The sequence below is a fragment of the Humulus lupulus genome, chromosome 5 (genome assembly GCF_963169125.1).
Source record: "Humulus lupulus chromosome 5, drHumLupu1.1, whole genome shotgun sequence".
NCBI classification, from domain to species: domain Eukaryota; kingdom Viridiplantae; phylum Streptophyta; class Magnoliopsida; order Rosales; family Cannabaceae; genus Humulus; species Humulus lupulus.
The window spans coordinates 59,885,351-59,902,736 of NC_084797.1; the positions used below are offsets into that span (position 1 = coordinate 59,885,351).

The 17,386-nt window shown below is 35.6% G+C and overlaps 1 protein-coding gene across 1 annotated transcript in view; it reads left to right on the forward strand.

The window, feature by feature from the left end:
- The first annotated feature begins 6,354 nt into the window (after window positions 1–6,354).
- Window positions 6,355–17,386, forward strand: part of LOC133834853 (uncharacterized) — a 40,775-nt gene continuing 29,743 nt past the window's right edge. The window contains exons 1-3 of the mRNA XM_062264623.1: window positions 6,355–6,788; window positions 8,441–8,595; window positions 8,844–9,092. Of these exons, the coding sequence (XP_062120607.1) occupies window positions 6,422–6,788; window positions 8,441–8,595; window positions 8,844–9,092 (771 nt within the window). The 5' untranslated portion in view covers window positions 6,355–6,421. The remainder of the gene's footprint in view (window positions 6,789–8,440; window positions 8,596–8,843; window positions 9,093–17,386) is intronic.

Here is a 17,386-nt window from a genome sequence, read left to right on the forward strand (position 1 = left end):
CATGCATGCATAGGATTTTGGGTTTGAAGAGGAGGAGAGGAGAAAACATGGAGTAGGGTTCGAACTTACTCTTCCTTGGTGTGCTCTTGAGCTTCCCCCCTTCCTTCAATGGAGAGTGAGTGCCTAAGCTTTAGGAGAGAAAATGGCAGCCATGGAGCTTGGGGAGCTCTGGGTTTTGGGGAGAAGAATGGAAAGAGCTATTTTTGTTTTCTTGAGGAAAAAAATAAATTAAAAGAAATAATGATTGGATGTGTAAGAGGGAAATGCTTGGAGGTTTAGCCAATGGGTGAGGTAGCCTCTTACTCTTCCTGGGGTAAGTGTAATAGACACTTGAGTACACTAAGGCATAGCCTAGCTGCTCATCACGCCCTCTCTCCACCTTTGGAAATGACTAAAATGTTCTTGCCCCTTTTAACTCACTTCTAATGCACTCAAGGGCCCTTTGGTAATTTTACTATCCAAATTTAACCAAAAGATTTACCCTATAGTTTTTAAATATCTCCAAACTAAAATAAAATAAATGTGAGCAAAAATAAATTTTGTTACATAACACATAATTTTGGTAATTTACTCAAATTGACTACAATGCCCTTAGAGGCTTGGGCAAGAATTTCCATTCTTATGCCCGGTAGATTGGAATTAAATCCTCAATCAATTTTTCTTAAATTTATTGGCTCGACTATACAGTCCCAGTTCCTAAATATTTTTATGCCATAGTATTCCTCATTTTACCTAATCCGAGATTTTTCCGTTATTAGGGTTTGTCCCTCGGTCCAAGACCAATTTTCTTTGCATAGGCCTAAACCTTTTATCAAATTAGAACAACAACTATAAAATTCACGAAATAACATAATTTCACATAATATTATTTATCGAAATAATATTTTACATAATTTTTCACCGGCTCCAATCGGCTACTAACGGTGTCAAATACGGGATGTTATAGCTTCGATGACTCCGGTCATACGATGGTCTTGGGAAGCATGCTCCAAACCCTCTTGCCGAATCCAATAGCCTATGTCATCCCAATCACATGGGAAGAAGAAGAAGATGAAGAAAAGTAGAGTTTTAAATTAGATCTAGGTTTTAGTTTCTATTAATGTATTTTTTATAATTAGTTTTTATTAATGTTACTTATTTTATTTGGGTAGGTTTTATATTTTTTTATTTGTTTTAAAATATATTTAGTTGATTTTTTATTATTTGAAATAGTTTTTTAAATGTTTTTTATTTAAAAACAATTTTATTTATTTTTTATTATTAAATATATTTTAAATTATTTAATAAGTTCATTAATTAATAAAACTTGAGTGCATTTTGGTCATATTTAAAAAAAGTTTGACCAAAATCAGGCTCAGAGTACTATTTTGTTCCATTTTGCAAAATGCAGGGTCCGAATTGTCATTTAACAAAATAAAAGGTCCGATCGGTAACTTTTGCACAACACATGGTCCAAAATGGTATTTATCCTATTTTTGTATAAGATACATGCCTTCAAATTCAAGGTATGATACTTCATTTCTACATTCTAATTATATAACATTGTGATTAATGATTGACATGGTAAGAATATAAACAGTGAAATATATCCCATTGTTTTGTCTCGATGAAAAATGGTGAAGTAGTGCCAATAATTGCAAATTAATAACTATTGTTGTTGAACAAATCGATTATGTATATTCGTTAAGAATGTTAAGTTTTTATATTATATTTTTTCTAAATAAATTGCACATTTGAATGAGTATAACAAATTGTAAACAACTTACACTTGATAATGTGTAATTCTCTTTCCTTTTACATATTGATTTGTTATATCTAATTCTTGTATCACTTGTATACAAAAATGAAATTTACATTTACTAGCTTTCTACCATTGTACAAATATATTTGTGTGATATATATTTTTTATTTTTTATAAATCAATTGAATGATTACAATTAATTAGTAGTTTTGTGCTGATGGCCATATGTTTCATATTTTATGCAAAATTATGTGAGTGTAATTAGTTACACTTTCTTAGTTTCACAACGATAACCAATTACAACGTTTCATAGTTTCACAATGATAACCAATTACAACATTTCTCAGTTTAACTGGTTACAAACATGAACCAAAAGGAAAAAAAATTCACAAACTTGTAACCAATTACAACTCTCAAACAAAGAAAAATTGTAATGAATTACTACTATTTTTATTTTAACCGGTTACTATGATGTGATTTTAAAATTTCCAATAGAAAAAAAATTCATATTCAAATTAAAATTGTTGTAACTGGTTACAAACTGGAACAAAAAGGAAAAAAAATATCAGAGTTGTAACCAGTTACAACTCTTAAACAAAAAAATTGTAATCGATTAGCACTACTTTTATTGTGACGGGATTTAAAAATTTCCAAAAGAAAAAGAAACAATTTCGTATTCAAATTCAACCCAAAAACCAATTGTTAATCTTAATTATTTTATTGGAATTGTAGATTGAGTAATACTAATGTTAGGTAACATAAAATTAATCAAAATTGTAAATGACTTATGAACCCTATTAGATGAGAAACTTTTCATAAAAATATACTTTATATACAAAAGCATTGCGGTGACATTGCTTATAAAAATATCTATGTTACTTTCTCTCCAAAAAATTCTGAGCTGCTTTATCTTTTTAATTATTTAAAAATTTGTTGGGTCAAAAAATGAATAATTCATTCATCCATGAAAAATATTAGCAAAATAGCTTCCAATTTTTTTTAAAGATATATATAGTTTTACTTTTCACAAGAGAGGGAAAAAAGAGTATTTTTCTGATTTACATGCCTCCATGTTTTGTTTCACTATATGTGGATGTAGATAGTGATTAAAGTTAAAAAAATTAATATGACTACATTATATTATTATTTTTAATGGTGAGTGCTCTCATTAGATTTTGGACATTTAATACAAATATATTTCAACACATACATAAATGTCTGACCAAATAAGTTACTTCATTTTCATAACTATAAAAGCTACGCGTATATATGTATAAGAAAGGGAAATTTCACTTTGTATGTTTACAAAAAAATGCTAGACATATTAAAATTTTCAAAACAATGCTATTTTTTTGTACTTTACCCAAAATTCCCTTACCATTTCCTCCTCATTTCTCTCTTCTCTCTCTCTCTCTCTCTCTCTTATTTCACCCTCTCTCACCTCACACCACCATAAACACCACCACCACACTAAATATTATATTTCGAACAGATTTGGACATGATTTTTGGGTTTTTTTTTGCGATTTTTTTCAGATCTGAAACTCTGAAATCTGCAGAAAATTGACTTTGCTCGATGGTGGTTCGATGGTGCTTGATGCCAGCTCGATGGGACCTTCAAAATCATGATTTTTCATGAAAAAATGACTTATCTTGATGGTGGTTCGATGGTAGCTCGATAGTGGCTCGATGGTGCTCGATGCAATTCTTGCAAGAGACATAATTTTTCCCTCGGGTGTCCGTTTGAGGTGATTTTTTTTTTTTTGGGTATTTTTTCAAGATCGACACGTTTGACATGTTAATATGCACATTTTTGAAGTGTAACACTTGTAAAAAATACAAAAGTGCAAACATACCTCATGTTTAAGACATCTTTTGGTATATTTTTAAGTTTTAAACATCCCAAATGTGCATATGAGTATGTTAAACGTGTAGATCATGAAAAAATACCCAAAATCAAAAAAATCACCCCAAACGGACACCAGAGTGAAGAATTATGACTCTTGCAAGAATCACATCGAGTACCATCGAGCATTATCGAGCACCATTGAGCCATAATCGAACCACCATCGAGTAAAGTCATTTTTTCATGAACAATCTCAATTTTGAAGGCCCCATCGAGCTAGCATCGAGCACTATCGAGCAACCATTCGCTGGGGCCTTCAAGATCAAGATTTTCATGAAAAAATGACTTAGCTCGATGGTGGTTCGATGGTAGCTCGATAGTGGCTCGATGGTGCTCGATGCAATTCTTGCAAGAGACATAATGTTTCACTCGGGTGTCCGTTTGGGGTGATTTTTTTTTTTTTGAGTATGTTTTTCAAGATCTACACGTTTGACATGTTAATATGCACATTTGTGAAGTGTAACACTTGTAAAAAATACAAAAGTGCAAACATACCTCATGTTTAAGACATCTAGTATATTTTAAAGTTTTAAACTTCCCAAATGTGCATATGAGCATGTTAAACGTGTAGATCTTGAAAAAATACCCAAAATAAAAAAAAAATCACCCCAAACGGACACCCGAGTGAAAAATTATGTCTTTTACAAGAATCACATCAAGCACCATCAAGCCATAATCGAACCACCATCGAGCAAAGTCATTTTTTCATGAACAATCTCAATTTTGAAGGCCCCATCGAGCTATCATCGAGCACTATCGAGCAACCATTCGCTGGGGCCTTCAAGATCAAGATTTTCATGAAAAAATGACTTAGCTCGATGGTGGTTCGATGGTAGCTCGATAGTGGCTCGATGGTGCTCGATGCAATTCTTGCAAGAGACATAATGTTTCACTCGGGTGTCCGTTTGGGGTGATTTTTTTTTTTTGAGTATGTTTTTCAAGATCTACACGTTTGACATGTTAATATGCACATTTGTGAAGTGTAACACTTGTAAAAAATACAAAAGTGCAACACATACCTCATGTTTAAGACATCTTTTGGTATATTTTTAAGTTTTAAACTTCCCAAATGTGCATATGAGCATGTTAAACGTGTAGATCTTGAAAAAATACCCAAAATCAAAAAAAAAAAATCACCCCAAACAGACAAAAAATTATGTCTCTTGCAAGAATCACATCGAGCACCATCGAGCAAAGTCGTTTTTTCATGAACAATCTCAATTTTGAAGGCCCCATCGAGCTAGCATCGAGCACTATCGAGCAACCATTCGCTAGGGCCTTCAAGATCAAGATTTTCATGAAAAAAATGACTTAGCTCGATGGTAGCTCGATAGTGGCTCTATGGTGCTCGATGGTGCTCGATGCAATTCTTGTAAGAGACATAATTTTTTACTCGGGTGTCCGTTTGGGGTGATTGTTTTTTTATTTTGGGTATTTTTTCAAGATCTACACGTTTAACATGCTCATATGCACATTTGAGAAGTTTAAAACTTAAAAATATACCAAAAGATGTCTTAAACATGAGGTATGTTTGCACTTTTGTATTTTTTACAAGTGTTACACTTCACAAATGTGCATATTAACATGTCAAACGTGTAGATCTTGAAAAAATACCTAAACTAAAAAAAAATCACCCCAAACGGACACCCGAGTGAAAAATTATGTCTCTTGCAAGAATTGCATCGAGCACCATCGAGCCACTATCGAGCTACCATCGAACCACCATCGAGCTAAGTCATTTTTTCATGAAAAATCATGATTTTGAAGGTCCCATCGAGCTGGCATCGAGCACCATCGAACCACCATTGAACAATGTCGATTTTCTGCAGATTTCATAGTTTCAGATCTGAAAAAAATCGCCAAAAAAACCTAAAAATCATGTCCAAATCTGTTCGAAATATAATATTTAGTGTGGTGGTAGTGTTGGTGGTGGTGTGAGGTGAGAGAGAGTGAAATAAGAGAGAGAGAGAGAGGGAAGAGAGAAGAGAGAAGAGAGAAGAGAGAAGAGAGAAATGAGGAGTGAAAAGTGAGGAGGAAATAGTAAGGGCATTTTGGGTAAAGTACAAAAAAGTAGCATTATTTTGAAAATTTTAATATGCCTAGCATTTTTTTTTGTAATTATAACTTTTATCAAGCATATAAATTGAAATTTCCCATAAGAAATTAAAAGTTACATATATTTTTATATATAAATGTGTGTACCTATAAAAAATGTTATAGTCTATATATATATATATAAGATATTTAAATCAGTCATGTTATTTTATAAGATTTAATGTTCTTGCCGTTGAATGTATAATTAGGACACATAGGAATATGTTTTTTTTAAGATTTAATGGTGAGATAAAGCCATACAAAATATGACTTTTTAAAAAGAATCCATGTAAAATTACACAATATGGAGATGCCATATCATCTTTTAAATCCCATATATATATTTTTTAAATTCCATAATTTATAGTCTTTTTAGAATTTTAAATAATATGTACATGTTAACTCGATTGTCTAGATGGCAATTTGTGAGACAAAATATGAGAGCATATTATTTTTTTTGGATAAGATGTTTGAAAAGAGTGAAAAACAATTAAAGAGGTGTTTAGATTAAAAATAATTGAGATATAATATATAGTTAAATATCAAAATTCAATACATAATATAATTTGAAAATATAATGAGATTATGAGAGAGCTAAAGTGAGCTAGCAGTATACTAGAGCGAGCCTGCCGAGCATTATTATATCTCAAATTAGGCTCATTACCAAAGCACCTAACAACCATGGTTGCTTTGCCAGCCCAATGCGCCACACTCACAGCAGAAATACCTCTACCTTTAACCCAAATCTGCTTCTCATTGCCCAATTCTCTTTCTTCTTACACTCGTTTGCCGGCTTTTCACTTTAGCAACACCAGGTTCTCCAGTCGCCGCCATCTCAAATCGCATTCTCCAGCGGTGGTCACTTCCGGTCACTCCGAGATCGAGGTTTCGTCTCCTCAGGTCCTGACTCGACTCGCTGCCTCTGCAGTTCTCTTTATTGGCCTTGGCTTTGCTTTTGGGGCCCGTGCCTGCTCTACTTCTCCCGTTCAGTTTCCCTCTCTTCCTCCCTCGGAGTCTTCGACCCTGCTAGAAGAACAATCTGCTCAAGGTATTTTCTTATATGCACAAGAATTTGGGTTGAAATTGTATGGTTTTGTGCCAAAATGCAAGCTATATGTGTGTGTATATCAAGACCCGTTTAGTTGTTTTATGCTTACTTTATTCGCATTGATCAAAATACTTCAATTATAAGAAATCATTGAATGAAATTTGTTTGTTTAGTGGATCTGAGGGTATGGAGTTATGGATAATTACATTGACTGATGAAATTGACAAAGAAAAGAAACATAAAACAAAATTCATGACTTTGGTCAAAGGTTTTTCTTTTCTTTTTAAGAAGCAGTAAATTTTAATTAGTTGATATAGTAAGAAAATTATCTTTATGTGTCAAAGAACTAGGAGTGACCCAAAATTTAATTCTAATCCCAAGTGACTCAATATGCCGTTCCAAATCTTCATAAACTGTATTGTTTCTTTCTATCCATAGGGACCAGCACATGGACCTCACAAATTTTCAACTTTCCTAATACAATGAACCAAACTGAAAACTTTCACTGTAGACGGGATGCTAGTTCTCCAAACAAAGGAAGATGAAGAAAAAGAGAGAGAGTCTTCATTCGTTTTTAATTCCTTTAACATGAATTTACAAGAGAACATCTCAGATCTTTCTAGTTCCCAAATTCTCCTGTCAAAGTGAATGTGTTGAGTTTTTTCTTACTCTATTCTACTTAACAAGAACCAAGTTTTAGACCTTGTTAAATGAACATCTTTATGATTTGTTCACCCTATCCTCAGAATGGCGGAAAGTCAACCTCATCTCTATGATTGTAGGCATAATTTTAATTAGTTGATATAAGAAAATTATCGTTATTTGTCAAAGAACCTAGGAGTGACCCAAAATTTAATTCTAACCCCAAGTGACTCAATATGCCGTTCCAAATCTTCAAAAACTGTATTGTTTCTTTCTATCCATAGGGACCAGCACATGGACCTCACAAGTTTTCAACTTTCCCAATACAAAGGAACCAAACTGAAAACTTTCACTGTAGACGGGATGCTAGTTCTCCAAACAAAGGAAGATGAAAAAGGGAGAGAGTCTTCCTTTGTTATTAATTTACAAGAGAACATCTCAGATCTTTCTAGTTCCTAAATTCTCCTGTCAAAGTGAATGTGTTAAATTTTTTCTTACTCTATTCTACTTAACAAGAGCCAAGTTTTAGACCTTGTTAAATGAACATCTTTATGATTTGTTCATCCTATCCTCATAATTGCGGAAAGTCAACCTCATCTTTATGATTGTAGGCATAATTTTTCACTTCATATAGCCTTAAATATATTTGATCAGAGTTTTATATGCTGTAAGAGTTAATGAGTTAGTGGGAATAATGGAGAGCTTGGATTAGTTGGATTGATTTCCATGCTCCACTCTGGGCTTCAATGGTTAAGGAAATAATACACATTCTGCTTTCCCTAATTATTCCGGTTGGAAAACACTTTGTTTAGTGACTAGCTTTTTCCCTGTTTCTTTTATCATTGAAAAGCACTTGTTTCTCTTGTTTCCAGTTTGTCTTTTCTGCTTTTCATTCTTTGAGGATACCTTATACATATGTTTAATATATATTGATAAATGTATCTATGGGTGCTTTTTTCATAGGACTTGGTTGATATTATTGTAACTGTATATCTTGTGACGCAGAACAGGTAACCGAGAGCAGAAAAAAGTTGATAGAGTGGAAATTTTAGAAGATAAAAAGTTGGAAGAAGCATTCAAAACTTGGAAATCCAAAACATATGCTTTGACTGTACCTTTGAAAATTGTTGCTCTACGTGGCTCTGTACCTCCTTCATGGATTAAGGTCAGTAGCAACTCTCCTTTACTTTGTTTTGAAACATATGTAAAATGCCTCGTTTTCCACTTTTTTTTTCTTGGTCGGTGTGTAGATAAATCTCTCTTGCAAATAGTTCCTAACTTGACTGCCTTAAAACAATTGGATTTTGTTTGTTTTTTGAGTATACTGTTTTTCTTACCTTTACTCTCTTGCTAACCATGTTGTTTATGAATACTTAATATAGTTTGTCATTTAAATTTCTTCTTGTCATAAAGGAATTTGTGCAAGCTCAAGGAAAGAGAATAAAATTTCAATTAAAGTTTCACGGAAGTCTTGAGGGCATCTTTTCTAATCTATCAACAATCTTTGACAATGGCAATGTTGGGTCGTCATCTGTTGTCGCAGCTGATATGGTTAGTGTTGGTGACTCATGGCTCAATTATGCTATTAAAAAGTCTCTAATTGAGCCCTTAGAAGGGGTAGAAGATGAAGACTGGTTTAAAGGGTTAAGCACCCAATGGAAAGTAAGAAAACAATATCATCTCCTCTTCTTTTTTGGGTAGCATGTTCATCTAAATAATTTATTTTTTATTTTTTTTGACTAAAAGGATTCTTCATTAATAAAGACATGAGTTGCCAATAGCATACAAATAAAAAGGCTATTAAGGCCATAAACAAATAGGCAGCCCCGACCACCACACAGTGGCTTGTGCCATGAATAGAGCAAGCTTAGCAAGTGAGTGAGCAATAGTGTTCTCAGACTTGTTACAATGGTGGAAATGAAAGAAATTTTTTTTGAACTTTTTGGACAAAGCATATATATCTTGCAGCACTAACCCAAACTCAGCCATAGTCTCAAATTTACATTGTATCATATTGCACACCTGAAGACAATCTGTTTTCACTCTAACACAATCATAACCCATACGTAAGCATAACATTAGTCCCTGAACAGCAACACATGCTTCAGCAACGTGAGGCTCCAAGGTCACAGTCAGGGGAATAGTAGTCGACCCAATGCATAGCCCATTTAGGTCGTAGATAGCAGCCCCAGCCCAACCTTCATTTGGCCTATATCAATCCCTGCATCCACAAATAGGTCCACCATATTCAGAGCGGGAACACTCGACGATGGGTGTAGGTCTAGAATCCGAGTAGTTGCCACTAGTGCATTTCGATCCAGAGTTTGAGCGTCTTGGTACCTTTGGAGGTAGCTTGCAGCCCCATTGATCAAGATGGTATCACTAGTATAAAAACTGGAGAAAAAAGATTGTATTTTATTTCTGTGTTATTTTACAGCCTAAAACAGTGAGTATATATAGGAAAAATATGCAAGTAACGGAAACGTTACAACTCCTATAAACTAGGAGGAAAAAAAACGGTAACATTAAGGTAGAAACGATTGATTTCGTAATTGTCATCACACCCTCTCAAGCTGGACTATAGATATTGATAATAAGTCCAAGCTTGTTTACAAGAAAATCAAACACTCGCTAGGATAACCCCTTTGTGAGAATATCGACAAGTTGTTGATTTGTGTGCACATATTTAATGCTTATTATTCTTCAATCAATTTTCTCTTTAATGAAGTGACGATTCACTGTGACATGGTTAGTTCGATCATGATGAACAGGATTATGTGCAATGCTGATGGTAGACTGATTATCACAGTAAAGCTAAATGGGAGCTTCATACTCGATTTTTAACTCCTCTAGTAGACGTTTAATCCATATTGCTTCGCACACTCCATGGGCCATGACTCTATATTCTGCTTCCACACTACTCCTCGCAACCAATGTTTGTTTTTTACTTCGCCATGTTACCACATTACTCGATACAATGGTACAGTACCCTAGATGTAGACTTTCTATCATCAACTGACCCAGCCCAGTCTGCATTTGTGAACACTTCGACCTTTCTCTCAAATGTCTTTTTGAAGAAAAGACTTTTTCCTGGTGTTAGCTTGAGATATCTCATAATTCTATATACAGCATTGAGATGTCCTTGACATGGATCATGCATATATTGACAGACCAAACTTACTGCAAAGGCGATGTCGGGTCTAGTATGTGATAGGTAGATAAGCTTCCCTACTAGCTCCTAGTACCTCCCTTTGTCAACTGGACTTCCTTCAAACATTTATTTCTTGTCTCCAAGCTCAATTGGGGTCTTGCTGGGATTGCTACCAAGAATTTCTGTTTCTTTTAAGAGATCAAGAGTGTCTTTTCTTTGGGACACTGGAACTCCTTTTTTCTTCTAGCAAATTCCATTCCCAGAAAATACCTGAGAGCATCGAGATCTTCAACTTCGAACCCTTTTGCAAACATTTCTTTGATTAGACTCATCTCTTAAGTATGGTTGCTAGTAACAATTATGTCATCAACATACACGATCAGAACTGCCATTTTCCCTTTTCCTGAATGTTTGATAAAGAGAGTATGGTTAGTTTGACTTTGCATGTACCCAAGCCTCTTGACGACCTTCAGAAAATGATTGACCATGCTCGAGGAGATTGCTTTAGACATAGAGAGATTTATTTAGTTTGCAGACTTTGGATGTATTTGGAGATTCTTCGAAACCCGGAGGCTGGCTCATATACACTTCTTCCAGCTCACCATTCAAGAAAATATTTTTTACATCGAGTTGATGCAACTCCCAATCCTAGTTGACTGCTAATGAGAGCAATACTCTGATAGTATGGAATTTGGCAACCAGAGCGAATGTCCCAGTGTAGTCAATTCCATAAGTTTGAGTAAACTCCTTTGCAACTAACCGGTCTTTGTACCTTTCAATAGTTCAATTTGCATTGTACTTGACTGTAAACACCCATTTGCACCCTATTATCTTCTTATCTGATGGTACTCTACTAAACTCCAAGTTCCATTCTCTTCAAGTGCTTCTATCTCTTTAAGAACTGCTGCTTTCCATTGAGGAGTATCAAGTGCTTCATTGATCCTAGGAATTGCAACATCTGATAGACTAGAGGTATAAGCTTTATATGGAGGTGATAATTTTGAATAAGAAATGAATTTTGAAATAGGATGTTGAGTGCAAGATCTAGTTCATTTTTTTAATGCAATAGGAGTGTCTAGATCTGACTGAGTGTTTGAGGGAGGATCATTTGAGGGAAGTGGTTCTATCACCGGATTGGGCTCTTGATTGTGATGAAGATTCGTGACTTGTTTATTTCTTTCTCTTCTGGAATACACCCGAATTTCTTTCTGCAAGTTTTGATTTTGAGGAGGTTTTTTTGTTTCTAAGATTTCCTTGGAAGAAGAAGGATTTTCAGGAATGGAATTTTCTTTTTCTGCATCTGAAGGGAATGGAGTATCTAGGGATAATTCTAAATCCCACGACCACTGAGTTTCTTGCTTGCGATTGACGTGCTCCCCCTGAAGCAAGGTGGGAGTGAAGTATGGAACACTTTTAAAAAAAGTTACATCACTTGAGGTGTAGATTTTTTTTGTGAGTGGACAATAGTAACGATATCCTTTCTGGGTAGGAGAATTGTAGAAATAATTTGAATTATTACTTAGTATTTTACAGCTAAGGTGTAATTAATGTATATTAGTTTATACCTAGAATATTCCTTTGTACTCAGCCTATTTAAAGGCTATTCCTTTAGAAGTAAAAATAATATCAAGAGTATATTTTTCCACACGGTATCAGAGCTTTAAGAGCTTAAAAATTGAGATTTTTTTCCAAATTAGGCTTATTTTTTCTGCCCTTTCTTCAAAAATTAGGGTTTGGTACTCTTGAGGTTCAACCTTAGAAAACTATTTTGGAGTTGTTTTCTCTTCTCACCTCCACCACAGAGAGATTGCTCAGCCTCTGATCAACAAAACCCCGGCGTCCACCTTCCAGATCACCGGCGAATATTGTTCACGCGCGTCACTATTCACGTGCGGTACTGTTCACAGATTTTTTTTTCTATCTTCCCAGCCAGCACCTTTCCTCTGATTTTTCCTTTCTGACCATTGAAAATCGATCATGGTCACTTCTCCAACTGATCTCAACACCACTTGTAATAATTCCACCATCACTGAAACCTCAAAAAACACTCTCTGAGGTTGTTGCCCATCACTTTGAACAGCCTAATCTTCACCACTCAATTGCTGAAAACAATTTTAAAGGGCGCGCTATGACTGTTGCTCAGCGTGATACATTCCCTTTCACCACAGATCAGATTGTTCCACTTTATATGTTTCTCAAGTCAACATCCGCACCAGATCTGAACTCTCCGAGATTTTTCTCCACTCCAAACACTTTTGCTGCGTTTAATGCTCAAACTTCGCTGTGGATCGTCGACTCTGGCGCATCTGACCACATGACTGGTCAATCTCATCAGTTCATTACTTATAGTCCTTGTCCAGGTACTAGTAAAATAAAAATTGCTGATGGCTCTCTATCAACTGTGGCTGGTAAAGGTTCCGTTTATCTATCTCCTCTCCTTACTCTTAAAGATGTCCTCCATGTGCCAAATCTATCTTGTAATCTCTCAATTAGCAAATTTACCCTTGATCAAGGTTGTATTGCGAAATTCTCACCCTTACATTGTGATTTCCAGGAATTGTCCTCAGGGAAGACGATTGGAAGTGGGAGAGAATGTAGCGGGCTGTACTACTTTGATGTTGACCCTTCATCTGCTCAAGGTAATAAAATGTTGCATTCTGGTTGTACCGCTTCTAATATTGATATTATGCGATGACATTATCGATTAGGACATCCTAGTTTTCCCTATCTGAAACATCTGTTTCCTAGTCTGTTTAAAAACAAACACTTGAACATGTTCCAATGTGAAGTGTGTCAATTTGCAAAACACACTCGAAGTGTTTTTCGTTCTCGCTCCTAAAAGGCATCTCATCCTTTCACTCTCATTCATAGTGACATGTGGGGGCCCTCCAGGGTTACAAATATCTCTAATACTCGTTGGTTTATATCCTTTATAGATGATCATACTCGTTTAACTTGGGTGTTTCTTTTAAAAGACAAATCTGATGTTGCTGCCACCTTAAAAAAAATTCATTCAATGATTAAAAATCAATTTCAAGCTAATCTCCAAGTTCTGCACACCGATAATGGTACAGAATATTTTAATTCTATCCTAGGTGATTATCTTATCTCTAATGGCATTGTCCATCAAAGTTCATGTGTTCATACTCCCCAACAAAATGGGATTGCTGAAAGGAAAAATCGACATCTGTTAGAAGTTGCTAGGGCTCTCATGTTTACTACTTCTGTTCCTAAGATTTTTTGGGGAGAAGCTATTTTGACAGCAGCCTATTTAATCAATAGAATGCCTTCTCGTGTCTTACACTGTCAAACTCCAATATCTTCTCTTCTTAAGATTCATCCTCAGACTCACCTACTCTCAGATATTCCACTAAAAACGTTTGGTTGTACTGCTTATGTTCATGTTTTAGGACCTACTCATACTAAACTTGATCCTCGTTCTCAAAAGTGTATTTTCCTTGGGTCTTCTTCCACCAAAAAGGGCTACAAATGTTACAACCCTTACACTCGCCGCCTTAGTGTCTCATCAGATGTCACATTCAATGAAGAGCAACCTTTTTATCCCAACACTTCGCTTCAGGGAGGGATTGTTAAGAATACTCACTGTTGGGATACCTGTTTACCAATGATAGGACCTGAATTCAGTCCACCCATTGAATCTAATCCACCAACTGAGTCTAGTCCTCCAATTGAGTCTAACTCTGTGCTAAATTCTGAACAAAACACTTTTGAAATGGAAAAGACAGACCAAATAAATTCAAAAAAAGAGTTGTTGGTTTATACTAGACGACGGGACAAACATCAAGTAATACCGCCTGCTACGGATCTCGTCTCCCATGAGTCTGAACCAGTGACAAATCCCAATGTAAGTGATTCTTTGAGTCCAATTTCATTTAATTCTAATCCTAGTTCGAGTGTGACAGAATCAGATTTGCCCATTGCAAAAAGGAAGGGAGTGAGAAATTGTACTTTACATCTTATATCTAAGTATGTATGCTACAGCAGACTCACACCAAAATTCAGAGCCTTTGCTGCCAAAATTGAGGAGACAATTATTCCAAAGAATATTGATGAAGCCTTGTCCATTCCTGAGTGGAAGAAAGCGGTTGAAGAAGAAATAGGGGCGTTGGAAAAAATGGTACTTGGAAAATAGTTGCTAGCCAAAAGACAAACATGTTGTAGGATGCAAGTGGGTATTCACAGTGAAATACAAAGCTGATGGTACTATAGAAAGATACAAGGCGAGACTGGTTGCAAAGGGGTTCACTCAAACTTATGGGGTGGACTACACAGAGACATTTGCACTAGTGGCAAAACTAAACACAGTAAGAATTCTCCTATCAATAGCTGCTAATCTTGATTGGCCATTGCAGCAACTTGATATTAAGAACGCCATTCTAAACGGAAATTTAGAGGAAGAGGTCTATATGAAGATTCCTCCTGGTCTCGAAAGAAAATATGGAAAAGAAACTGTGAAAATTTGAATATTTTTCTGTGTTTTATTATCTCAAAGAGAGGGAATATATATACAACCTAGAATCTGACCTAATAAATATAAATAGCTAATTCTAGAAAGTACACCATTAAAATCCCCTAATTTTAGAAAGAATAAATATACAAAATATTTGGTATTAATACCAAATTGATTCCTATATACAGCTGTGTCAACTTCCTAATTACTGAAATAAATCCACACTCCCCCTCAAGCTGGGTTGTGTATATCAAACATCCCAAGCTTGCAAATTAAATCTTCAAAACTGGTTCTTGGGAGAGCTTTAGTGAGGATGTCGGCTGTTTGAAATCTTGATGGAGTATAAATAGCTTGAACAATGGCATTCTCAATCTTCTCAGCGATGAAGTGTCTATCTATCTCAATATGTTTAGTCCTGTCATGATGAACATGATTTTTTGCTATACTGATGGCAACTTGATTGTCACAAAGCATTTGGATAGACTCTTCTGTAAATACTCCCAGTTCACCAAGTAACTTTTTCAGCTAAATTCCCTCACAAATGCCGAGAGCTAGAGCTCTAAACTCAGCTTCAGCTGAGCTTCTGGAAACAAAATGTCTGTTTCTTACTTCTCCATGTTACTAGATTATCCCAAACATAAGAACAGTAACCTGAAGTACTCCTTCTGTCTGTTATATCTCCTGCCCAGTCTGCATCAGTGTACACTCGGATTTCCTTATTTTCATTCTTCCTGAATAGCAGACCTTTTCCTGGAGTCATCTTGAGGTATCTTAGGATTCTTGTAACCGCTTCCATGTGTTCCTCTGTTGGATTATTCATGTATTGACTCACCACACTAACAGGAAAACCAATGTCAGGTCTAGTGTGAGATAAATAAATAAGGCGTCCAACTAGCCTTTGATATCTCCCCCTGTCCACAGGGGTCTGATTTGTCCCCGAGCCAATTTTCTTGTTCGACTCCATTGGAGTTGAGGCTGGTTTACACCCAAGCATTCCTGTTTCTTTGAGTAAGTCTAGAACATACTTACGTTGAGAAACAAAAATGCCATGTCTTGATCGTGCAATTTCCATGCCAAGAAAATATCTGAGATACCCTAGATCTTTAATCTCAAATTCTTTTGATAAGAAACTTTTCAACCTTACTAGTTCCTCCTTGTAATCGCCTGTTAATATTATATCATCAACATAAACAATTAGGATAGCTATCCTTTCATCTGAGTCGATTTTGACAAACAATGTGTGATCTGCCTGACATTGAGTATAGCCATTCTGAATGATTGACTTAGTGAATTTTCCAAACCATGCTCGTGGAGATTGCTTAAGGCCATATAGAGATTTTTTGAGTCTACATACTTTATCCTGGTTGGATGAATTCTCAAAACCAGGTGGAATATCCATATAGACTTCTTCAAGATCTCCATTCAAGAAAGCATTCTTAACATCTAGTTGGTGCAATGGCCAGTCCTAGTTTGCAGCAAGAGAGAGAAGAACACGAATGGTGTTGAGTTTAGCAACGGGTGCAAAAGTCTCTTGATAATCTATCCCATAAGACTGAGTGAAACCCTTGGCAACCAAGCGAGCTTTAAACCTCTCAATGCTACCATTTGCTTTATGTTTAATAGTGAATACCCACTTGCATCCCACGGGTCTCTTCCTAGTTGGCAATTTTGTGATTTCCCAAGTACCATTCTTCACCAGGGTGTTGATCTCATCTTGTACAGCCTTTTTCCAACTAGGATCAATCAGCGCCTCTTGAATTGTATGGGGAATCTGTACACTGTCAAGAGTAGAAACAAATGCCTGATAGGATGGAGATAAGATTTTGTAGGACACAAAGTTGCCAATAGGATGTTGAGTACAAGCTCGAACACCTTTTCTTAAAGCAATAGGCAGATCATCATTTATATGAATAACATTATCATGACTAGGATTACTCAAACCTGAATGTATTTCTGGAGGATGTGGATCCAGTTCTGATTCATGATGGCACTCAAGATGTGTTCGATCTTTTAATTCGTTGTCAGAATTTTTCCTGGTAGACACGGATCTCTTTAGGTTCTTGTTGTTGAGGCTTAATAGTCATAAGTGGATCTTGATTTTCTATGACTTGGGAAGAACTAGATGGACCTTGATTTTCCATGACTGAAGATGTCGAAGAAGTGTCCTTGACTGGATTGGGAAATTGATCGAGAGGCGGAGTATGAGTATGAGTACCCAGAATAATGTCAGTATGGGTACATGGAATACTCTCCCAAAGATGAGATTCATTTACATTCTCCTCCTGAATCTCAGATTTGTAGTAAGCATGTTTTTCAAAAAAGGTTACATCCATA